Consider the following 26,065-nt stretch of genomic DNA (forward strand, 5'->3'; position numbering starts at 1 on the left):
CTGGCCACCACCTAACCCAAACACGTCCATTGGATTGCCAGAGAAGCGTGATTGGTCACTCCAGAGAACACATCTGTATGGCTCTAGAGTCCAGTGGCGGCGTGCTTTACACCATGGCATCCAACGTTTTGCATTGCACTTGGTGATGGAAGGCTTGGATGCAGCTGCTCGGCCATGGAAACCCATTCCATGAAGCTCTCTACGCACTGTTGTTGGGCTCATCTGAAGGCCACACCAAGTTTGGAGGTCTTTAGCGATTGACTCTGCAGACAGTTGGCGACTTCTGCGCACTGTGCGCTTCAGCATGCACTGACCCCGCCCTGTCATGTGACATGGCCTACCACTTGGTGGCTGAGTAGCTGTTGTTCCCAGTGGCATCCACTTTGTTATAATCCCACTAACAGTTGAGCGTGGAATATTTAGTAGCCAGGAAATGTCACGGATGGACTTATTGCCCAGGTGGCCACCTATCACGGGACCACGCTTGGAGTCACTGAGCTCCTGAGAGCGACCCATTCTTTCACCAATGTTTGTAGAAGCCGTCTGCATGCCTAGGGGCGTGATTGTATACACCTGTGTCCATGGAGGGGATTGGGACACCTGAATCACATGATATGGGGGGGATTGGAGCACCTGAATCACATGATTGGGAGGGGATTGGAACACCTGAATCACATGATATGGAGGGGATTGGAACACCTGAATCACATGATATGGAGCGGATTGGAACACCTGAATCGCATGATATGGAGGGGATTGGAACACCTGAATCACATGATATGGAGGGGATTGGAACACCTGAATCACATGATTGCGATGGCTGGCCCAATGCTTTTGACAATATAGTGTATATATTCCCTCCCCCCCAACCGTCTGTATACCTTGTATGTATTCTTCCCAGGATAAATATCTATTCCCTCAGTCAGGGCCCAATCATGATATTACAGCTCAGCATACTGCTACAGGTATACTGGCACTGGTATGCTGGTACTGGTACTTGTTTACTGGTACACTGGCACCGGTACACTAGTACTGGTATATTAATATTGGCATACTGGTACTGCTGTACAGGTACAGTGATACTGGTATGCTGGCACTTGTACTTGTGTACTGGTACACTGGTATTGGTATACTGGTACTCTGGTACTGACATACTGGTACACTGGTACACTGATTCTGGTACTGGTGCAGTGGTAGTGGTATTCTGGTACTGACATACTGGTATTGGTACACTGGTACTGGTACTGTTATATTGGTACTGACATACTGCTACACTGGTACACTGATAATGGTGCACTGGAACTAGTATACTGGAAATGGTATACTGGAACTGGTACACTGGTTCTGGTACTGGTACAGTGATACTGGTTTACTGGAGCTGTTACACCTTTACTGGTATACTGGTACAGGAACACTGGTAATGGTATTCTGGTACTGGCATGCTGGTCCTGTTCTTCTGGTATGAGTACAGTACTGGTATGCTGGCACTGGTACTTGTCTACTGGTACACTAGTACTGGCATACTGGTACTGGTACACTGGTATTTGTAGACTGGAACAGGTACACTGATACTGAGGTACTGGTAGTGACATACTGGTACTGGTACACTGGGTACTGGTACTGGCATACTAGATCTAGTACACTACTGGTATACCAGTACTGGTACAGTGGTACTCATGTACTGGTACACTGGTTCTGGTATACTGGAACTGATATACTAGTACTGGGATACTGATACACTGGTAATGGTATTCTGATACTGGTGTACTGGAATTGGTACATTGATACTGGTTTACTGGAACTGTTACACCGGTACTGGTATAATGGAACTGGTGGTACTGGTATAATGGAAGTGGTATCCTGGTTCTGGTATACTGGTACTGATACACTGGTACTGGTACACTGATACTGGAACTGTTACACAGGTAATGGTATACTGGAACTGGTTCCGGTTTACTGGTATTGGCATATTGCTACTGGTATACTGAAACTGGTACATTGGCACTGGTATACTGGTTCTCCTACACTGGCACTGGTAGGCTGATACTGGCATACTGGAACCGTGACACTGTCACTGGTATTCTGGAACTGGTACTGGTTTACTGCTACTGGCATATTGGTCCTGGTACACTAGTATACTGGTACTGACTGTGCACTGGGCAGTTCTGCAGCTGGAGTGGACCATGGTCTCTACTTCAGGAAATCCCACCAGCACTACTACTGATCATTAGCACATTAGGTGGTTAAGATGATGAACTGGCTCAGTGTGATCTAGAAAAGACAAAGGGGGTGCGATGATGATAATGAAAGGGACAATCGGTACCAACTTCTCACCCAGAGGAACAGAACAGAATTCCATAGTTGTTCAGCTCTGGATCCGGTCATTCGGAGAGTTCATTGAGCAGACAACTGACTGACCAATCCCCTCCGTGATATTCTGCATATAATACATGGTCCTGGGGAAGAGCTGAACCATCGCCCTCCTCTGCTCTCAGGGAGCCTTCTGGGGTGGGATTCTATGGGGTGGGTAGAGTATGAAGTACTTGCATGTTTCCAGAGTGACAACCTTAGCACAATATTAAAGTGTCTTTTTACCTTAATTCATTCTCTGTACTCTCTGCATTAAGTGAACAAACCTTTTGTGTCCAGGATCCCCCTCCCCCAGCCCCCCTATACTGACATTAGCCCAATCTTGATGCAACGCTGTTATAAGAGCAGCTGTTCTCTCCTTCCTCACAGGGCAGACTGACAGCAGTGGGAGCCCTTGGCTCCTGCTGTTGTCAATCAAATCCTATGATGAGCTAGCAAAGCCCCACTATCTGTGTCAATGGATGCAGGCAGTGGGCCTGAAGAGCAAGCCTGCATGAGTACCCTCCTTAGCAAGCGGCTTGCTAGGGGGGGTACTCCGAAGTGGGAGGAGCTAGGAGTGCTGGCAAGGGAACCCAGAAGAGGATTGGGGCTCGGGGATCAGGTTGGAGGTTTATTATCACATTAAATTCAAGGTACAGCAATATGATCGCCACCCCTGCAGACCTCTGCCGGCACCCCCAAAGCCTGTCTGACTTACTCCCTTAATATTCGCCTAATAGCTCCTGGGACACAGCAGAGCTTGTGTAGCCCCTGCTAGGTAGGTTGCTAGGATATAGTTACATATAGTTAGTCTGGCTGAAAAAACACAAAAGTCCATCCAGTTCAACCATTAAAACAAAAAAAATGTAAATCCTATACCCACAGTTGATCTAGAGGAAGGCAAAAAAACCCAGCAAAGCACGATTCAATTTGCTCCTGCTGTGAAAAAATTCCTTCCTGATCCCCCGAAACGCAATCGGATATTCCTTGGCATAAATGTAGTTCTTTTGGCTCCTCTGAAATAAATGGAGCAGCTATCGATTCCTTTGGACTGTTCTAGATTTCATTGGCTGCAGGCTTGACTGCTCTCCACTGCATTCTGGAGGCTTCCAGAAGATAGAGAGGCAAATGGGAAGCTTGAATGTGTGCTGCCGCCCATTCCTAGGGAGGCAAGCCCAGTAGGTGGCTGGATAGAGTATAAATAGTCTGGGGTCTGGAGCAGCCCTTGTTCTTGTCCTGTTGAAATTCTACAGCTTCAGGGGCTCTGCCCATCTGAGTCAGTTTTGGGTGGAGTTTGCTGATGTTCATTGAGGTTCCATCTGTGGCAGAGTGGGGGGGGGGACTATTCCTACTCAACTTTAGAGCTAACTAAACACCCTCTCCTAAGGATCTGGTCTGAAGGACTCACTGAAGAGTGCTGGGTCCAAGCTTGAAAATGTGTAGCTGTACTGTGGCATTGTATTAACTGCTCCCTCACTGAGTGTCTGGTGGAAGTTGGGAACTGTGCAGTTGTCCTGAGACATAGAGATACGTGTTAGAAACTGGAAAAGTTCAGCTGTCCTGGAGAGACATTGTGAGTACGGCCCTGAGCATAGGATTCTAGTGACTGTGTCTTGTTCTACTTTTGGGGTGCCATCGGCAGCTGTCTCTAAACAGTTCTCATTGGGTCTCAGATATTGACCGCTCCCCTGTCCTCAGCAGGATTCTGGACTATGAGCTTTGTGAAGAGTGCTTTCCTGTACTGTGCATTGTTCTGGGGTTGTATTGGTTACCTACAACTGTACAATGGTCCTCAGCTGTGAGGCTTTAAGACTGTTCAGAAGGATACCTTATGGCCCTCAGCTGTGAGGGATTAGATTGTCTTGTCATTGATGTTACTAGCCATTACGGAGTATCCCATACCACCCAAACCTCTCTCCTGTTACAAGTTCTACAAGCAAATAAACTTCAAAAAGACATCCCCGAGACTGTTTAATGGAGCCAGAGTGAATGGACTTTTGCCTATGGAATCGGTGGCTTCTGTACTGCTTGGGCAAGAATCAGTTAAAAAATTAGGAATTTACTTGGACGCTCACTTTCAGTGTATTCACATTAAAGCACAGCCAAGAATACTTCCACAAGAGACAAAGAGTGGATGTCCCCTCATGCAGAACGCGAACATCGCCTCAGAAACAGCCAAGGCCACCATCCCAAAGCTGAGGCTGTCCAATTGGGCCATCCCCAGGGAAACTGCTCAAACTATACAAAGAGAAGATGGCTAAACTAGAATGCCCCAATGTCAGGGGTCAAACAGTGAAGCAGCAAAGAGGAACACCCCATCCAAGAGCTGAAGATGTGGTGGAAGACTGTCCAGTTGTGCATGGATGCTTTAACGTGTCTCTTAGATACAGCTTACAAGTCAAGTCACCATACTGCCAGAACCAGAGTTTGAGCAATGCTTCCCTAACAAGAACATGAACCCGGACACACCTCGGCTCTCACTGTCAGCCACCAGTGAGCTCCTTATGGAATTTGCTGGGGTGACCTAGATGAAAGTGGAGCTATGGAGGCATATGACGATATTGGCACGGCTGTCATTAAGGAACCAAGGGCTGAGATGCTGATAGGATGTCATGTGCAATTGTGCACACCCCAATAAATCAGACAATTGCTACATGATGTGGAAGCACTGGGAGAGTATACCTGGGTGAAGATACTAAGAGAGGACCTGGTGTTTGCCCACTTAAAGCATAGGCCCAATCCCAGACAGAGATCAAAGCTATTAGCAGGAACCAAGGAACTGTTGAGGGAATGGTCCCATCTCATCCTGAGTAATAGTATAATGAATTGCATAATATTGTCCCCCCATAACCCTCTCGGTGGCAGAAAAAATCCAGGTGAAAGCAGTGCACTGGATGTTCACAAAACATTCATCTAGTTCAAGAGACAAGCCGTACATGTGGGACTTTTTAGTTAACTGCACCAATCTGCCAAAACTGCATGGCGTATCCAGTCTAGAAGGGGGCTGAGACCAGGATTCCATCCAATTTGCTCCTGCAGGGGAAAAATTCCATCCTGATCCCCCGAGAGGCAATCGGATATTCCCTGGATCAACTTCACCTATAAATGTTATATCCAGTTATATTCTGTGTATCCAAGAAAGAATCCAGGACTTTCCTACAGCAATCCAATGAGCTGGCCACAACCAACACCTGAGGGAGTCTATTCCACATTCTCACCTCTCTTACTGTGAAGAAACCTTTCCATGTTTGGAGATTAAATTTCTTTTCCTCCAGACAAAGAGCGTCCCCTTGTCCTCTGTACTGACCTCAGAGGGAATAACTACACCAAGTTCACTATATGAACCACTGATGTATTTACACATATTTGTTCATATCCCCCCTTATGTATTATACATGGAGATCATATCCCCCCCTTATGTATTATACATGGAGATCATATCCCCCCTTATGTATTATACATGGAGATCATATCCCCCCTTATGTATTATACATGGAGATCATATCCCCCCCTTATGTATTATACATGGAGATCATATCCCCCCCTTATGTATTATACATGGAGATCATATCCCCCCTTATGTATTATACATGGAGATCATATCCCCCTTATGTATTATACATGGAGATCATATCCCCCCTTATGTATTATACATGGAGATCATATCCCCCTTATGTATTATACATGGAGATCATATCCCCCCCTTATGTATTATACATGGAGATCATATCCCCCCTTATGTATTATACATGGAGATCGTATCCCCCCTTATGTATTATACATGGAGATCATATCCCCCCCTTATGTATTATACATGGAGATCATATCCCCCCTTATGTATTATACATGGAGATCGTATCCCCCCCTTATGTATTATACATGGTGATCATATCCCCCCTTATGTATTATACATGGAGATCATATCCCCCCTTATGTATTATACATGGAGATCATATCCCCCCTTATGTATTATACATGGAGATCATATCCCCCCCTTATGTATTATACATGGAGATCATATCCCCCCTTATGTATTATACATGGAGATCATATCCCCCCCTTATGTATTATACATGGAGATCATATCCCCCTTATGTATTATACATGGAGATCATATCCCCCCATATGTATTATATATGGAGATCATATCCCCCCCTTATGTATTATACATGGTGATCATATCCCCCCTTATGTATTATACATAGAGATCATATCCCCCCCCCTTATGTATTATACATGGTGATCATATCCCCCCTTATGTATTATACATGGAGATCATATCCCCCCCTTATGTATTATACATGGAGATCATATCCCCCCTTATGTATTATACATGGAGATCATATCCCCCCCTTATGTATTATACATGGAGATCATATCCCCCTTATGTATTATACATGGAGATCATATCCCCCCTTATGTATTATACATGGAGATCATATCCCTCCTTATGTATTATACATGGAGATCATATCCCCCCCTTATGTATTATACATGGAGATCATATCCCCCCTTATGTATTATACATGGAGATCATATCCCCCCCTTATGTATTATACATGGAGATCATATCCCCCCCTTATGTATTATACATGGAGATCATATCCTCCTTATGTATTATACATGGAGATCATATCCCCCCCTTATGTATTATATATCTCTCTCTCTCTGGAGTCTATACCTCTTTTAATACAAGAGAGGATTTTGCTCACTTTAGAACCAACAGCTTGGCATTGCATTCCATTATTAAGCTTGTGATCTACCAGAACCCCAGATCCTTCTCCACCATTGACCCCCCAGTTTTACCCCCCTAGTATGTATGATGCATATTCTTAAGCCCCAAGTGTAGAACCTTACATTTATCACCATTAGCCCTCATTGGCCCCATAGTCCCCCAATTACACAGAGCATTGAGGTCGGCTTGGAAGTTGGAGACATCCTGTAAGGACGTTATTCCCCGACACAGCTTGGTGTCATCTGCAAACACTGAAATGGGATTTATAATCTCACACCCCATATTGTTTATAAATATATTAAAAAGTAAGGGTCCCAAAACTGATCCCTGGGATACCCCACTAATAACACTGAACCTTGGGGTACCCCACTAATAACACTGAACCTTGGGGTAGCCCACTAATAACACTGAACCTTGGGGTAGCCCACTAATAACACTGAACCTTGGGGTACCCCATTAATAACACTAAACCTTGGGGTACACCACTACTAACACTGAACCTTGGGGTAGCCCACTAATAACACTGAACCTTGGGGTAGCCCACTAATAACACTGAACCTTGGGGTACACCACTACTAATACTGAACCTTGGGGTACCCCACTAATAACACTAAACCTTGGGGTACCCCACTAATAACACTGAACCTTGGGGTACCCCACTGATACCCCTAGAACATGCAGAGTATGAATCAATAACACTACTACACACTACTCTCTGAATACCATCTTTCATCCAGTTTTCTATCCTTTTAGATTCAGATTTTTCCAGCCCGTAGACTTTACCTTACACATTAGCCGTGTGTGGGGAACTGTGTCAAATGCTTTTGCAAAATTAAAGTATACCATGTCCACAGCCCCCTCTGTCCATGTATACCACGTTCACCGCCACCACTCTGTCCAAGTATACCCCATTCACAGTCCCCCTGTCCATGTATACCACATCCACAGCCACCCCTCTGTTCAAGTATACCACGTCTACAACCCCCTCTGTCCATGTATACCACGTTCACCGCCACCACTCTGTCCAAGTATACCACATTCACAGTCCCCCTGTCCAAGTATACCATGTCCACAGCCACCCCTCTGTCCATGTATACCACATCCACAGCCACCCCTCTGTTCAAGTATACCACGTCCACAGCCCCCTCTGTCCAAGTATACCATGTCCACAGCCCCCTCTGTCCAAGTATACCATGTCCACAACCCCCTCTGTCCAAGTATACCATGTCCACAACCCCCTCTGTCCATGTATACCATGTTCACCGCCACCCCTCTGTCCAAGTATACCACATTCACAGTCCCCCTGTCCAAGTATACCATGTCAACAGCCACCCCTCTGTCCATGTATACCACATCCACAGCCACCCCTCTGTCCAAGTATACCATGTCCACAGCCACCCCTCTGTCCATGTATACCACATCCACAGCCACCCCTCTGTCCAAGTATATCATGTCCACCGCCACCCCTCTGTCCAAGTATACTGCGTCCACCGCCACCCCTCTGTCCAAGTATACCACGTCCATCGCCACCCCTCTGTCCAAGTATACCACATCCATAGTCCCCCCGTCCAAGTATACCACGTTCACCGCCACCCCTCTGTTCAAGTATACCACATTCACAGTCCCCCTGTCCAAGTATACCATGTCCACAGCCACCCCTCTGTCCATGTATACCACATCCACAGCCCCCCCTCAGTCCAACTATACCACATCCACAGCCACCCCTCTGTTCAAGTATACCACATCCACAGCCACCCCTCTGTCCAAGTATATCATGTCCACCGCCACCCCTCTGTCCAAGTATACTGCGTCCACCCCCACCCCTCTGTCCAAGTATACCACGTCCACCACCACCCCTCTGTCCAAGTATACCACATTCACTGTCACCTCTCTGTCCAAGTATATCACATTCATCACCATCCCTCTATCCAAGTATACCATGTCCACCGCCACCCCTCTGTCCAAGTATACCTCGTCCACCACCACCCCTCTATCCAAGTATACCACGTCCACCGCCACCCCTCTATCCAAGTATACCATATCCACAGCCACCCCTCTGTCCAAGTATACCACGTCCACCGCCACCCCTCTGTCCAAGTATACCTCGTCCACCACCACCCCTCTGTCCAAGTATACCACGTCCACCGCCACCCCTCTTTCCAAGTATACCACATCCACCCCTCTGTCCAAGTATACCACGTCCACCGCCACCCCTCTGTCCAAGGGTTTGGTCACCTCCTCATAAAAAGAAATCAGATTTGTGTGATAACTTCTGTCTTTCATGAATCCACGCTGTCTGTTACAATATGTGTTTCCAGCAAGAACTCATCTATGTGGTCTTTTATTAAACTCTCCAGTATCTTCCCAACTATATAAGTTACACTAACAGCTCTATAATTACTTGGGAAAGATTTTGACCCCTTTTTAAATATTGGCACCACATTGGCCTTATGCCAATCCCGCGGTACTATGCCAGTCATTAAAGAGTCTCTAAAAATTAGAAACAATATTCACTCACCAGCCACTTTATAAGGTCCAATTTGCTAGTGCCAAGAAAATCTCCCCCACACCATGATAAAACCACCACCAGCCTGAAACGTTGATACAAGGCAGGATGGATCCATGCTTTCATGTTGTTTACACCAAATTCTGACCCCACCATCTTAATGTCGCAGCTGAAATCGAGACTCATCAGACCAGACAATTTTTTTTCAATCTTCTGTTGTCCAGTTTTGGTGAGCCTGTGTGAATTGGAGCCTCTGTTTCCTGTTCTTAGCTGACAGGAATGGCACCCAGTGTGGTCTTTTGCTGCTGAAGCCCATCTGCTTCAAAGTTGGAGATATTGTGTGATCAGAGATGGTATTCTGCATACCTTGGTTTCAATAAGTGGTTATTTGACTTACTGCCCAGTCTGCCCATTTTCCTCTGACCATTCTCTGTAAATCCTAGAGGTGGTTGTGCATGAAAATCCCGGTGGATCAGCAATTTTTGAAGTACTCAAACCAGCCCATCTGGCACCAACAACCATGCCATGTTCAAAGTCACTAAAATCCCTATTCTTCCCCTTTCTGATGCTTGGCTTGAACTTCAGCAAGTGAACTTCACCACGTCTAGATGCCTAAATGCATTGAGTTACTGCCATGTGATCAGCTGACTATCAATTTGTGCTACCATCCAATTGATCAGGTGGACCTAATAAAGAGGCAGGTGAGTGTAAGCGTCTCTGAGATTCTCCACAATTTCTTTTGAAATTCACTAAATGAATAAAGTGGAAGAATCAGAAATTCACAATAATGAGTCAGTATAGTAGGACAATTATGTCTTGTAATGCAAGCCTCTTCCAGTGCAGGCTTTTCTAATAAACTTTTTTTTTAAATTGTCTTTTTTTCCAAATTTCACCAAACCATTGGTGAAACCTCGCCCTCATCCTAACCTGAACCCTAACCCTCAACCAGATCCTCCCCTGAACGCTCACCCTAACCCCTCCCTACTCTCTCATGCTAACCCTACCATGAACAGTTACTCTCTTTTTAGATCATCACCAAAACCCTCATCCTAAGCCCTAAACCTTCACCCAAACCCCCCTCTCCCTAGACCACTCACCCAAACCCCTCAAAACGCTTGCACAGACCTTCATCCTAACCCAAACTCTCACCCTAACCTGAACCCAAACCCTCACCCAGATCCTCAACAGAACCCTCACCCTAACCCCCTCACCCATACCCCCTCACCCTAACCTTCATCCTCACCATAATCCTCTAACCATAACCTGAACCCTAACCCTCACCCAGATCCTCTTCAGAACCCTCACCCTCTCTATGACAGACTCAACTGGGACAGGGGCTTTTGGAAGAGACTGCAAGCTAGCCTCTTGCCTACTGACCATAGGCCCTGGCATCTGAGGGGGCTCTATTCTTTGGCAGGTATGTGCCTGGGGGACCTTTGGAGTAGTTTTACTTTGGATTCAAGTCCATTTTTCCCTGAAACACACAGACTCTGAGAACTGGAGGATCAGGATACAGATTTGGGGCCTTTGTGTTTTGTTGGGGTAGAATCAACAGCCTGAACCAGCATTGACTGCTTAAACCCCCCCCCTAGACTCTGAGACTCAGAGCAGAAGATTATAATCAGCTCAAAAAACCTAATGCTGTGGTCTCCTGCTGTTAGTTTTCAATGCAACTACATGGTTTCTTATTTTCCTTTATCAAACGGATTTTGTGACCCTCATATCCTTAGGGATAACCCAAACCCTAACCCAACCCAAACCCTAATGCTAACCCAACCCAAACCCTAACCCAACCCAAACCCAACCCAACCCAACCCAAACTCAAAGCCAACCCAAACCCTAACCCTAATGCTAACTCTAAATCTAAACCTAGCTCTAAGGAAATGTAGGCCTGTTGAGTTGCAGTGTTTGAAGACAGAAATGTTCATTGTATATATTAAAGACCAATTCTAGCTTCACATTTATTGTATACCACATACCTTGAGCAACAGCTGTCTGGAAAATCTAGCTCTGTGACTCTTCTCCCCCCCGTGTAGCTTTGGGCATGATGGCTGCTTATTATTTCCATGATCCTCTTCCAGCTACGGGTCATCATACTGCCTGATCAAAATACTGCCAGCTCATCATACTGCCTGGCCTTCATACTGTCTGGTCATCATACTGCCTGGCCTTCATACTGTCTGGTCATCATACTGCCAGCTCATCATACTGCCTGGCCTTCATACTATCTGGTCATCATACTGCCTGGCCTTCATATTGTCTGGTCATCATACTGCCAGTTCATCATACTGTCTGGTCTTCATATTGCCTGGTCATCATACTGCTTGGACATCATGCAGTCTGGTCATCATATTGTCTAGTCATCATATTGCCAGATCATAATACTGTCTGGTGATCATATTGTCTGGTCAAGCGGCCATGTCACATTAAGTTTTCAGTAGGTCACATGACCTAATGCATTTTCAAGAACTGGACGTTTGTATTTACTGAGCACTTCACTTGATCATAAAACAATTTAGGATCATTCATCCCGCAGCTGGCCTTTAAATGATGAAATAATACCAGTGAAAAGATAAAATGGAAGATCGAATGATCACTTCAGGCAGTAATGTTGGTCATGTAGCTGGTGGGTGAGTGTCGAGGGGTCACACTTGTGTCTGGGGGTCACACTACTTTCAGGAGGTCACTATGTCAGAGGTTCACACTTGTTTCAGGGGGTCACACTTGTGTCTGGGGGTCACACTTGTTTCAGGGGGTCACTGTGTCTGGGGGTCACACTTGTTTCAGAGGGTCACACTTGTTTCAGGGGGTCACAGTGTCTGGGGGTCACACTTGTTTCAGAGGGTCACACTTGTTTCAGGGGGTCACAGTGTCTGGGGGTCACACTTGTTTCAGGGGGTCACAGTGTCTGGGGGTCACACTTGTTTCAGGGGATCACTGTGTCTAGGGGTCACACTTGTTTTAGGGAGTTATTGTGTCTGGGGGGTCACACTTGTTTAGGGGGGCCACTGTGTCAGGGGGTCAAACTTGTTTCAGCGGGTCACACTTGTGTCTTGGGGTCACACTTGTTTCAGGAGGCCACTGTGTCATGGGGTCACACTTGATTCAGGGGGTCACACTTGTTTCAGGGGGTCACTGTGTCTGGGGATCACACTTGTTTCAGGAGGCCACTGTGTCAGGGGGTCACACTTGTTTCAGGGGGTCACACTTGTGTTGGAGGTGACATTCTTGTCAGGGGGTCACAGTTGTGTCAGAGGGGTCACCCTTATGTTAACCTTTGTCTTTAGGAACCCCTCAAGGACAGATCCAGCGCTCTAGCGGAAGAGCTTGGTTGCTTTCTTCGTTTTTTAAGACTTCCATTACAATAAAAGGGATGAGATAAATGTAGATTTGTGTATAATTCTAGAAATGTTAGATCTACTTAGAGAAGTAAGAGACGTAGAATTACCGTTTACTGCAGAGCCCTATCCCTGCAGGAATGTCCCACTTTTCAGGCACTTTGTACATAGAGGAAGATCAGTAGATTCGGGTGGTCCTATTCTGGGAGATAGTGTTCCAGAGCAGAAATAATGGAGGGGCTCTAAGCTGTCTGGACTGTACAATGAATATAGTGCCAAGAAGTACATGTGCAGCCACTTGTATATATCAGTATGAGGAAATTGCTGCTTCCGTAGAGTAGGTTCAGGTGAAGTTCTGGTATAGGGAGGGTATATCCTAGTAGATTGTATGAGTTTAATATAAAATTTCTATAAAAATTTAGTCTGGGCATTTTAACCCCCCCCCCCCCCCGAGTATGGTGCTGTGAACACTTCCCTTAGGAATTATTCAGTGGGCACTCCACCTTGCATGGTGCAGATGGTACCTCCAATAAGTGTGGTGCAGTGGGCAACCCCACTTATTATGGTGGGTACACCCCCACCATGTATGGCACACTGGGCTCTATTAAAAGGTATGGTGCAGCGGGCACCCTACTTGGTATTCCCACATGAAAAAGTGCAGTGGGCACCCTGAATAGACATGGTGCAGTGGGCACCCCACTTTGAATAGTGCAGCTGGCACCCCCATCAGGTATGGTGCAGTGGGCATACCACTTTGAATGGTGCAGTGGGCACCTCCATCAGCTAAGGTGCATCAGGCACCCCCATCAAGTACAGTGCATCGGGCACCCCCATCAGATATGGTGCAGCGGGCAACCCCAACAGGTATGGTGCAGTAGGCACCCCCATCAAGTATGGTGCAGTTGACACCCCCATCAGGTATGGTGCAGATGGTGTCCCCACTGGGTATGGTACAGTAATTTCATGTGACTCTGTAACATGCATTATGCGTTCGTTTATCTTCATGATGTATATCATGTGCTCATTCAGTATCTAAGACTAATTCTGGTGTTTTCCTTTCATCCTCGGCCTAGTTAATTCAATCCCGCTGACAATGGTTTTCTGTCCTAGAGTAGAATGACTCTATCTAGATGACAAATCATAGACGCAGATCTTACATAAAGGGATGACGTGATGAATTTCTGATATGGGAAAAACAAAGTTTCACTAAACGTTCCCAGAAGGGTGTGAGTGAGCGTCAGATATTGATCTCCATTAATATCCAATTTACAAATTCTGCATTTGAAAATGTCCCCGACAGCGAGCAAGAAGCATTAGCAGGAAAAGTCTGGCGGGCTTTGTTGTTCCCACATTATGGGTCAGCATGCATGATATGGAAACACAAAAGAGAGAACAACTCAATGACTGATTGCAATTTGCTGCCAAAGGTCTGGATAATTATACAGAAGAATTCTGCTGACTCCCTGCATATTCTTTGATTCCTGTTTGCTGGTGAAGGACTGTGGAGAATTGGCTTTATGAGTCGTGTGCATCTATATCTGTCTATATACAGGCACACCTCTAGAGCCTACATCTGTCTGCATGCACATCATCATGACTGTATTGGTTTCCATATGTTCTCCATATATACCTGGGCTAATATTCCACAGGTAGAGGTAGAGCATGGGGAAATGATCAGATCACTGCCCCATTGAAAACATCTCATAAAACTGAGACAATGGAGAAATGGCCACTAGCCATGACACACAATGCATAATCCTGAAGACTGGCTGTTTCTGGGCATATTGCTGGCATGGATCAGATTGTCACACAGCGAGCACAACTTCCGGATGCACGGCAATTGCCTTCCTTTATAGGCAAGTCCTCCTACTGTGGTCATGACCTTGGCCTTGAAAAATACTATTTCTGCTCAGAATATAATGTACGAGATGCCCTTACATGCTAAAGAGTACCATTCCTAGATTACGGCTAGATTGAGCTCCTAGTGAGCGGCTTGTTCTGCTTTAGTACATTAAGCTACAGATCTACCTGCAATTATCGGTATCATTTCTCTACTGTGGTTATGCTTTGAACCATTTCCATCTTTCCGTTCCCCTCTTCCGCATCTACCCAGCTGATTGGTGAGGAGGTGAACTGCCAGTCTCAGTCCCAGAGTCTCCTGTGCAGCAAATGGTTCTCCTTCCAGCTAGGAAAAATAAGCGTCACCTACCCTACAACTTCTACTGACTCAGCGTAGAAATCTTGTGTTCCTCTCACACATAACCTGCAATGTGTGATCCGGCCCCATCAATGGATAAATGCCTTCAGCATTTCTAGACAAGAAGGTTGATTGAATCTTAATTCACTACAAGGAATGGATGATGATGATCAAATGGACATTCCTCTAAGCGGTTTCCTACCTGCTCTGTTCATTTCTAAAATCTCTTCTTGTGCGAGCGGGCAAGTGTCGCTCTGCGTACTGTGATGTGGAGAGTTTACAACTGATTTACAATAATTTGGGGATCCCGGTTGGGGTGGACGTGGTATATGCTTCTTTTTTTTCTTTGGTAGCTTCTGCTTAGCCATAGCTAAGGAATAATACATTCCAAAATTGTTCACAATGACGGGTACAGGCATTGCAATAGTCAGCACACCAGCAAGAGCACACAGCGCTCCCACGAGCATGCCTGACCACGTCTGAGGATACATGTCTCCGTAGCCAAGGGTGGTCATGGTGACGACAGCCCACCAGAAGCCAATGGGAATATTTTTGAAATGTGTGTGTTCGCTGGCACTAGGATCATTCGGATTAGCACCTATTCTCTCAGCATAATAGATCATTGTAGCAAAAATTAAAACTCCCAATGCCAGAAATATGATAAGCAGCAAGAACTCATTTGTGCTAGCACGGAGGGTATGTCCTAGGACCCTCAAGCCTACAAAATGCCTGGTCAGCTTGAAAATTCGAAGAATTCGCACAAATCGAACAACTCTTAAGAAGCCCAAGACATCCTTAGCAGCTTTGGAAGACAGGCCACTAAGTCCAACCTCCAGATAGAAAGGCAGAATGGCTACAAAGTCAATGATGTTTAAAGTATTTTTGATAAATTCCACCTTGTTTGGGCAGAAAGTGATCCTCATGAGAAACTCGAATGTAAACCAGACCACACAGACCCCTTCGATGTAGGTCAGGAAGGCTTCTGTCTCCGACTCCCTGTAGTGGCGTTCCTGGGTCTCGTTTCCGATTGTTTCAATCTCGGTCTTGTTCTTTATGGGGTTAAATCGCTCGTGAGTCTCCAGGCAGAAGGTGGTGATGGAGACCAGAATGAAGAACAGCGAAGCAAAGGCCACGTACTGGAAGAAGAGAGAAAAGAGAGACATTAGTAAACCTTCTCCAGGCATCTCATCTTTTTTGTAGGACTTTGAATCTTACATTTCATGTTACAGAAATATGTCAGCTGATGATTCAACAAGAAGGATGGAATGGAAAAGGAAGGAAACACCTCGCTAACCCAGATTAAAGTCTGTCTCTAGGGTGATCTCATGTCTGGGCCCCCACTGGGTAGATTCGTCTTGTCACCAGTAATGGCATGGGGGGCTGGGAAATGTCCAAATGGGGGCACCTTCTCTGTAGCTTATAAGAGGGGAGTTGTATGTCTGGAATGGGAAGTTAATGGAAAGCTCACCAACAGGATACAGACTGACTAAAAAAAGCTTTCACCGTTCTCTACTCTGCCCAGAAATAAGAATAGCCCGAGAAGCTGTCCTTACCAGGAATCGGGGTGTCCCTTTAAGACTGAGCAAAACTCACCTGAGACGGCCCCTACCTGGGACATGATGGTGATTGGCCAACTCCTTACTGCTCACCTTCAGAGGACCCATCTATACAAACCACCATTGTGCATAATAGTGGATGCTACCTGTGTGCCCTTGTTGGACCGAAATGTTATCTGTGTATACCGCACATGACCGACCTTCTGTCTGTGTATACCGCACATGACCGACCTTCTGTCTGTGTATACCGCACATGACCGATCTTCTGTCTGTGTATACCGCACATGACCGACCTTCTGTCTGTGTATACCGCGCATGACCGCCCTTCTGTCTGTGTATACCGCACATGACCGACCTTCTGTCTGTGTATACCGCACATGACCGATCTTCTGTCTGTGTATACCGCGCATGACCGACCTTCTGTCTGTGTATACCACGCATGACCGATCTTCTGTCTGTGTATACCGCACATGACCAATCTTCTGTCTGTGTATACCGCACATGACCGACCTTCTGTCTGTGTATACCGCACATGACCGCCCTTCTATCTGTGTATACCGCACATGACCGATCTTCTGTCTGTGTATACCGCGCATGACCGACCTTTTGTCTGTGTATACCGCGCATGACCGACCTTCTGTCTGTGTATACAACGCATGACCGCCCTTCTGTCTGTGTATACCGCACATGACCGACCTTCTGTCTGTGTATACCGCACATGACCGATCTTCTGTCTGTGTATACCGCACATGACCGCCCTTCTGTCTGTGTATACCGCACATGACCGACCTTCTGTCTGTGTATACAACGCATGACCGATCTTCTGTCTGTGTATACCGCACATGACCGCCCTTCTGTCTGTGTATACCGCACATGACCGCCCTTCTGTCTGTGTATACCGCACATGACCGACCTTCTGTCTCTGTATACAACGCATGACCGCCCTTCTGTCTGTGTATACCGCACATGACGGACCTTCTGTCTGTGTATACCGCACATGACCGATCTTCTGTCTGTGTATACCACGCATGACGGACCTTCTGTTTGTGTATACCGCACATGACCGACCTTCTGTCTGTGTATACCGCGCATGACCGATCTTCTGTCTGTGTATACAACGCATGACCGCCCTTCTGTCTGTGTATACCGCACATGACGGACCTTCTGTCTGTGTATACCGCACATGACCGATCTTCTGTCTGTGTATACCATGCATGACCGATCTTCTGTCTGTGTATACCGCACATGACCGCCCTTCTGTCTGTGTATACCGCACATGACCGACCTTCTGTCTCTGTATACAACGCATGACCGCCCTTCTGTCTGTGTATACCGCGCATGACCGACCTTCTGTCTGTGTATACCGCACATGACCGCCCTTCTGTCTGTGTATACCGCACATGACGGACCTTCTGTCTGTGTATACCGCACATGACCGATCTTCTGTCTGTGTATACCACGCATGACGGACCTTCTGTTTGTGTATACCGCACATGACCGACCTTCTGTCTGTGTATACCGCGCATGACCGATCTTCTGTCTGTGTATACAACGCATGACCGACCTTCTGTCTGTGTATACCGCACATGACGGACCTTCTGTCTGTGTATACCGCACATGACCGATCTTCTGTCTGTGTATACAACGCATGACCGACCTTCTGTCTGTGTATACAACGCATGACCGCCCTTCTGTCTGTGTATACCGCGCATGACGGACCTTCTGTCTGTGTATACCGCACATGACCGCCCTTCTGTCTGTGTATACCGCACATGACGGACCTTCTGTCTGTGTATACCGCGCATGACCGATCTTCTGTCTGTGTATACCACGCATGACCGATCTTCTGTCTGTGTATACCGCGCATGACCGATCTTCTGTCTGTGTATACCGCGTATGACCGATCTTCTGTCTGTGTATACAACGCATGACCGACCTTCTGTCTGTGTGTACAACGCATGATCGACCTTCTGTCTGTGTATACCGCGCATGACCGATCTTCTGTCTGTGTATACCGCACATGACCGATCTTCTGTCTGTGTATACCGCGCATGACCGATCTTCTGTCTGTGTATACCGCACATGACCGATCTTCTGTCTGTGTATACCGCGCATGACCGATCTTCTGTCTGTGTATACCGCGTATGACCGATCTTCTGTCTGTGTATACAACGCATGACCGCCCTTCTGTCTGTGTATACCGCACATGACCGACCTTCTGTCTGTGTATACCGCGCATGACCGACCTTCTGTCTGTGTATACAACGCATGACCGACCTTCTGTCTGTGTATACCACGCATGACCGATCTTATATCTGTGTATACTGTGTATGTCCGATCTTCCATCCGTGTATACCTCCATATCTACAATCCCATCCCCTCCATATCTACAATCCATCTCCTCCATATCTACAATCCCATCCCCTCCATATCTACAATCCCATCCCCTCCATATCTACAATCCCCTCCATATCTACAATCCATCCCCTCCATATCTACAATCCATCCCCTTCATATACACAATCCCATCCCCTCCATATCTACAATCCCATCCCCTCCATATCTACAATCCATCCCCTCCATATCTACAATCCCATCCCCTCCATATCTACAATCCATCCCCTCCATATCTACAATCCATCCCCTCCATATCTACAATCCATCCCCTCCATATCTACAATCCCATCCCCTCCATATCTACAATCCCATCTCCTCCATATCTACAATCCATCCCCTCCATATCTACAATCCCCTCCCCTCCATATCTACAATCCATCCCCTCCATATCTACAATCCCCTCCCCTCCATATCTACAATCCAATCCCCTCCATATCTACAAACCATCCCCTCCATATCTACAATCCCATCCCCTCCATATCTACAATCCATCCCCTCCATATCTACAATCCCATCCCCTCCATATCTACAATCCATCCCCTCCATATCTACAATCCAATCCCCTCCATATCTACAATCCCATCCCCTCCATATCTACAATCCCATCCCCTCCATATCTACAATCCCATCCCCTCCATATCTACAATCCATCCCCTCCATATCTACAATCCCCTCCCCTCCATATCTACAATCCATCCCCTCCATATCTACAATCCCCTCCCCTCCATATCTACAATCCATCCCCTCCATATCTACAATCCCCTCCCCTCCATATCTACAATCCAATCCCCTCCATATCTACAAACCATCCCCTCCATATCTACAATCCATCCCCTCCATATCTACAATCCCATCCCCTCCATATCTACAATCCATCCCCTCCATATCTACAATCCAATCCCCTCCATATCTACAATCCCATCCCCTCCATATCTACAATCCCATCCCCTCCATATCTACAATCCCATCCCCTCCATATCTACAATCCCCTCCATATCTACAATCCCATCCCCTCCATATCTACAATCCCATCCCCTCAATATCTACAATCCTATACCCTCAATATCTACAATCTATCTTCTCCATATCTATATTCCCTTCCCCTCCATGTCTACAATCCCCTCCATATCTACAAACCATCCCCTCCATATACACAATCCCATCCCTTCCATATCTACAATCCCATCCCCTCCATATCTACAGTTTCATCCCCTCCATATCTACAATCCATCCCCTCCATATCTACAATCCATCCCCTCCATATCTACAATCCCATCCCCTTATTATACACAATCCCATCCCATATCTACAATCCCATCTCCTCCATATCTGCAATCCCATCTCCTCCATATACACAATCCTATCCCCTCCATATCTACAATCCCATCCCCTCCATGTCTACAATCCATCCCCTCCATATCTACAATCCCATCCCCTCCATATCTACAATCCATCCCCTCCATATCTACAATCCCATCCCCTCCATATCTACAATCCATCCCCTCCATATCTACAATCCCATCCCCTCTTATCTACAATCCATCCCCTCCATATCTACAATCCATCCCCTCCATATACACAATCCCATTCCTTCCATATCTACAACCCCTTCTCTTCCATATACACAATCCCATCCCTTCCATATCTACAATCCCTTCCATATCTACAATCCCATCCCCTCTTATCTACAATCCATCCCCTCCATATCTACAATCCATCCCCTCCATATACACAATCCCATCCCTTCCATATCTACAATCCCTTCCATATCTACAATCCCCTCCCCTCCATATCTACAGTCCCATCCCCTCCATATCTACAGTTTCATCCCCTCCATATCTACAATCCATCCCCTTCATGTCTACAATCCCATCCCCTCCATATACACAGTCCATCAACTCAATGTCTACAATCCCATCCCCTCCATATCTACAATCCCATGCTCTCCATATCTACAATCCCCTCCATATCTACAATCTATCCCCTCCATATCTACAATCCCATTGCCTCCATATCTACAATCCCATCCTCTCCATGTCTACAATATATCCCCTTAATATACACAATCCCATCCCCTCCATATCTATAACTCTATCCCTCTATACCTATACTCCATCCCCTCCATATCTACAATCCCCTCCATATCTATAATCCCATCCCCTCCATATCTACAATCCCATCCCCTCCATATCTACAATCCCATCCTCTCCATATCTATAATCCTATCCCCTCCATATCTACAATCCATCCCCTCCATATCTACAATCCTATCCCCTCCATATACACAATCCCATCCCCTCCAGATCTACAATCCCATCCCCTCCATATCTACAATTCCATCCCCTCCATATCTACAATCCCATCCCCTTCATATCTACAATCCCATCCCTCCATATCTACAATCCCATCCCCTCCATATCTACAATCCATCCCCTCAATATACACAATCCTCTATCCGCAGTTGATTCAGAGGTAGAGACCCCCCCTATAAATCTTGATCTAATTCACTTCATAGGAGGCAAGACATTCCTTTCCGATCCCCCAGAAGGCAATCTGATTTTGCCTGGATAAGCTATGCATAGAGCAGGTCATCTGATTAGATATCCGTTACAAAGATTTATCACTGATCTAACATGTCGTCCTTTCCTGTCCAGACTGGGGGGGGGGGCATTGGGCATGATTTTTAAGCCATTTTCCTCATATCCAATCAGAGGAAACCGAAAAACGATTTTCACACCTTCGACGGGTCCTGAATAATAAGGTCCAAACACACCCAACCATGTACTGCTCAGATCCTGTCCACATGGATGCTGAATCCTCATGTAGGGTGGGTGTATTATTTACTAAATGATGTTTGATCTGAGGTTCCATTTCTCCATGGATGAACCCCCTCCCAGCATCCTTCTAACAAGCATGACGAGGCGCCTTCACTAATGGCACAGCTGCAGCCATTCCGGATGGAAATGAAGCCGGTTTTTAAACTGCTGTCATTTTCCTTCATTTTTTTCATTTCTTATGCAAATCAGTTTATTTTGAGTCAATGTGTCATCTTCTGCCTTCTCTCCGTGTGCAGCCGCTACAGAAGAGTTTGTTCCCGGCCCTATTCTATCATTTTCTGCACAGAGGCGGGAAAGGTGATGAACAGACAGATGTTATTTCCATGGCAGGACTCTTCCTTGGTTTCATACACTGATTCATGGCAGGACTCTTCCCCAATTTCGTACATGGGTCCGTGGCAGGACTCTTCCTTTTTTTCATACACTGATTCATGGCAGGATTCTTCCCAGTTTCATAAATGGGTCTGTGGCAGGACTCTTCCCCGGTTTCATACTTGGGTCCGTGGCAGGACTCTTCCCCGGTTTCATACATGGGTCCGTGGCAGGACTCTTCCCCGGTTTCATACATGGGTCCATGGCAGGATTCTTCCCAGTTTCATACACGGGTCCATGGCAGGACTCTTCCCCGGTTTCATACACGGGTCCGTGGCAGGACTCTTCCCCGGTTTCATACATGAATCCATGGCAGGATTCTTCCCAGTTTCATACACGGGTCCGTGGCAGGACTCTTTCCCCATTTCATATATGGCTTTGTGCCAGGATTCTTCCTAGTTTCATACACAAATCTGTGCCAGGATTCTTCCCAGTTTCATACACGGATCTGTGGCAGTATTTTTCCCGGTTTCATTCATGGATCCATGGCAGGATTCTTACCGGTTTCATACACGGGTCTGTGGCAGGATTCTTCCCAGTCTCATACACGGGTCCATGGCAGGATTCTTCCCCAGTTTCATACACGGGTCTGTGGCAGGACTCTTCCCCGATTTCATACACGGGTCTGTGACAGGATTCTTCCCGGTTTCATAAACTGGTCCATGGCAGGATTCTTCCCCAGTTTCATACACGGGTCTGTGGCAGGACTCTTCCCCGGTTTCATACACAGGTCTGTGGCAGGACTCTTCCCCAGTTTCATACATGGTCCATGGCAGGACTCTTCCCCGGTTTCATAAATGGGTCTGTGGCAGGACTCTTCCCCGGTTTCATAAATGGGTCTGTGGCAGGACTCTTCCTCGGTTTCATAAATGGGTCTGCGGCAGGACTCTTCCCCAGTTTCATACATGGTCCATAGCAGGACTTTTCCCCAGTTTCATACACGGGTCTGTGGCAGGACTCTTCCCCAGTTTCATACACAGGTCTGTGGCAGGATTCATCTGGGTTCCATACACGGGTCTGTGGCAGGATTCATCCCAGTTTCATACACGGGTCTGTGGCAGGACTCTTCCCCAGTTTCATACACGGGTCTGTGGCAGGATTCTTCCGGGTTCCATACACGGGTCTGTGGCAGGATTCATCCCGGTTTCATACACGGGTCTGTGGCAGGACTCTTCCCCGGTTTCATACACGGGTCTGTGGCAGGACTCTTCCCCAGTTTCATAAATGGGTCTGTGGCAGGACTCTTCCCCAGTTTCATACACGGGTCTGTGGCAGGACTCTTCCCCAGTTTCATACACGGGTCTGTGGCAGGACTCTTCCTCGGTTTCATAAATGGGTCCATGGCAGGACTTTCCCCAGTTTCATACACGGGTCTGTGGCAGAACTCTTCCCCGGTTTCGTACACAGGTCTTTGGCAGGATTCATCCGGGTTCCATACACGGGTCTGTGGCAGGATTCATCCCAGTTTCATACATGGGTCTGTGGCAGGACTCTTCCCCAGTTTCATACACGGGTCTGTGGCAGGATTCATCCCAGTTTCATAAACGGGTCTGTGGCAGGACTCTTCCCCAGTTTCATACACAGGTCTGTGGCAGGATTCTTCCGGGTTCCATTCACGGGTCTGTGGCAGGTCTCTTCCTCGGTTTCATAAATGGGTCCATGGCAGGACTTTTCCCCAGTTTCATACACGGGTCTGTGGCAGAACTCTTCCCCGGTTTCGTACACAGGTCTTTGGCAGGATTCATCCGGGTTCCATACACGGGTCTGTGGCAGGACTCTTCCCCAGTTTCATAAATGGATCTGTGGCAGGACTCTTCCCCAGTTTCATACACGGGTCTGTGGCAGGACTCTTCCTCGGTTTCATAAATGGGTCCATGGCAGGACTTTCCCCAGTTTCATACACGGGTCTGTGGCAGAACTCTTCCCCGGTTTCGTACACAGGTCTTTGGCAGGATTCATCCGGGTTCCATACACGGGTCTGTGGCAGGACTCTTCCCCAGTTTCATAAATGGGTCTGTGGCAGGACTCTTCCTCGGTTTCATAAATGGGTCTGTGGCAAGACTCTTCCCCAGTTTCATACACGGGTCTGTGGCAGGACTCTTCCCCAGTTTCATACACGGGTCTGTGGCAGGACTCTTCCTCGGTTTCATAAATGGGTCCATGGCAGGACTTTCCCCAGTTTCATACACGGGTCTGTGGCAGAACTCTTCCCCGGTTTCGTACACAGGTCTTTGGCAGGATTCATCCGGGTTCCATACACGGGTCTGTGGCAGGATTCATCCCAGTTTCATACATGGGTCTGTGGCAGGACTCTTCCCCAGTTTCATACATGGGTCTGTGGCAGGATTCATCCCAGTTTCATAAACGGGTCTGTGGCAGGACTCTTCCCCAGTTTCATACACAGGTCTGTGGCAGGATTCTTCCGGGTTCCATTCACGGGTCTGTGGCAGGTCTCTTCCCCGGTTTTATACACGTGTCCGTGGCAGGACTCTTCCCGGTTTCATACATCTGTGGCAGGACTCTTCCCCAGTTTTATACACGGGTCTGTGGCAGGATTCATCCCAGTTTCATACATGGGTCTGTGGCAGGATTCATCCCAGTTTCATAAACGGGTCTGTGGCAGGACTCTTCCCCAGTTTCATACACAGGTCTGTGGCAGGATTCTTCCGGGTTCCATTCACGGGTCTGTGGCAGGTCTCTTCCCCGGTTTCATACACGTGTCCGTGGCAGGACTCTTCCCGGTTTCATACATCTGTGGCAGGACTCTTCCCCGGTTTTGTACATGGGTCTCTGGCAGGATTCATCCCGGTTTCATACACGGTCCGTGGCAGGACTCTTCCCCAGTTTCATATATGGGTCCATGGCAGGACTCTTCCCCGGTTTCATACACGGGTCTGTGGCAGGACCCTTCCCCTGTTTCATACATGGGTCCATGGCAGGACTCTTCCTCAGTTTCGTACACGGGTCTGTGGCAGGATTCTTCCGGGTTCCATACATGGGTCTGTGGCAGGTCTCTTCCCCGGTTTCATACATGGGTCTGTGGCAGGACTCTTCCCCGGTTTCATACATGGGTCTGTGGCAGGATTCTTCCCCGGTTTTGTACACGGGTCTGTGGCAGGACTCTTCCCCAGTTTCATACATTGGTCTGTGGCAGGACTCTTCCCCGATTTCATACATGGGTCTGTGGTAGGACTCTTCCTCGGTTTCATACACGGGTCTGTGGCAGGACTCTTCCCCGGTTTCATACACGGGTCTGTGGTAGGACTCTTCCTCGGTTTCATACACGGGTCTGTGATAGGACTCTTCCTCGGTTTCATACACGGGTCTGTGGCAGGACTCTTCATCGGTTTCATACACGTGTCTGTGGCAGGACTCTTCATCGGTTTCATGCACGTGTCTGTGGCAGGTCTCTTCCCCGGTTTCATACATGGGTCTGTGGCAGGATTCTTCCCCGGTTTTGTACACGGGTCTGTGGCAGGACTCTTCCCCAGTTTCATACATTGGTCTGTGGCAGGACTCTTCCCCGATTTCATACATGGGTCTGTGGTAGGACTCTTCCTCGGTTTCATACACGGGTCTGTGGCAGGACTCTTCCCCGGTTTCATACACGTGTTTGTGGCAGGACTCTTCATCGGTTTCATACACGTGTCTGTGGCAGGACTCTTCATCGGTTTCATACACGTGTCTGTGGCAGGACTCTTCCCCGGTTTCATACACGTGTTTGTGGCAGGACTCTTCATCGGTTTCATGCACGGGTCTGTGGCAGGACTCTTCCCCG

The 26,065-nt window shown here is 47.2% G+C and overlaps 1 protein-coding gene across 4 annotated transcripts in view; it reads right to left on the minus strand.

The window, feature by feature from the left end:
* LOC149430695 (voltage-gated potassium channel KCNC1) overlaps positions 1-26,065 on the minus strand; it is a 200,185-nt gene that overhangs the window by 24,916 nt on the left and 149,204 nt on the right. For all 4 annotated transcript variants that reach the window (XM_089666089.1, XM_089666087.1, XM_089666088.1 and 1 more), the window contains exon 2: positions 15,328-16,261. In XM_089666089.1, the coding sequence (XP_089522215.1) occupies positions 15,328-16,261 (934 nt within the window). The remainder of the gene's footprint in view (positions 1-15,327; positions 16,262-26,065) is intronic.

This window comes from Staurois parvus, unplaced genomic scaffold (genome assembly GCF_062004578.1).
Source record: "Staurois parvus isolate SC_StPar_1 unplaced genomic scaffold, SC_StPar_1.0 ptg002521l, whole genome shotgun sequence".
Taxonomy (NCBI): domain Eukaryota; kingdom Metazoa; phylum Chordata; class Amphibia; order Anura; family Ranidae; genus Staurois; species Staurois parvus.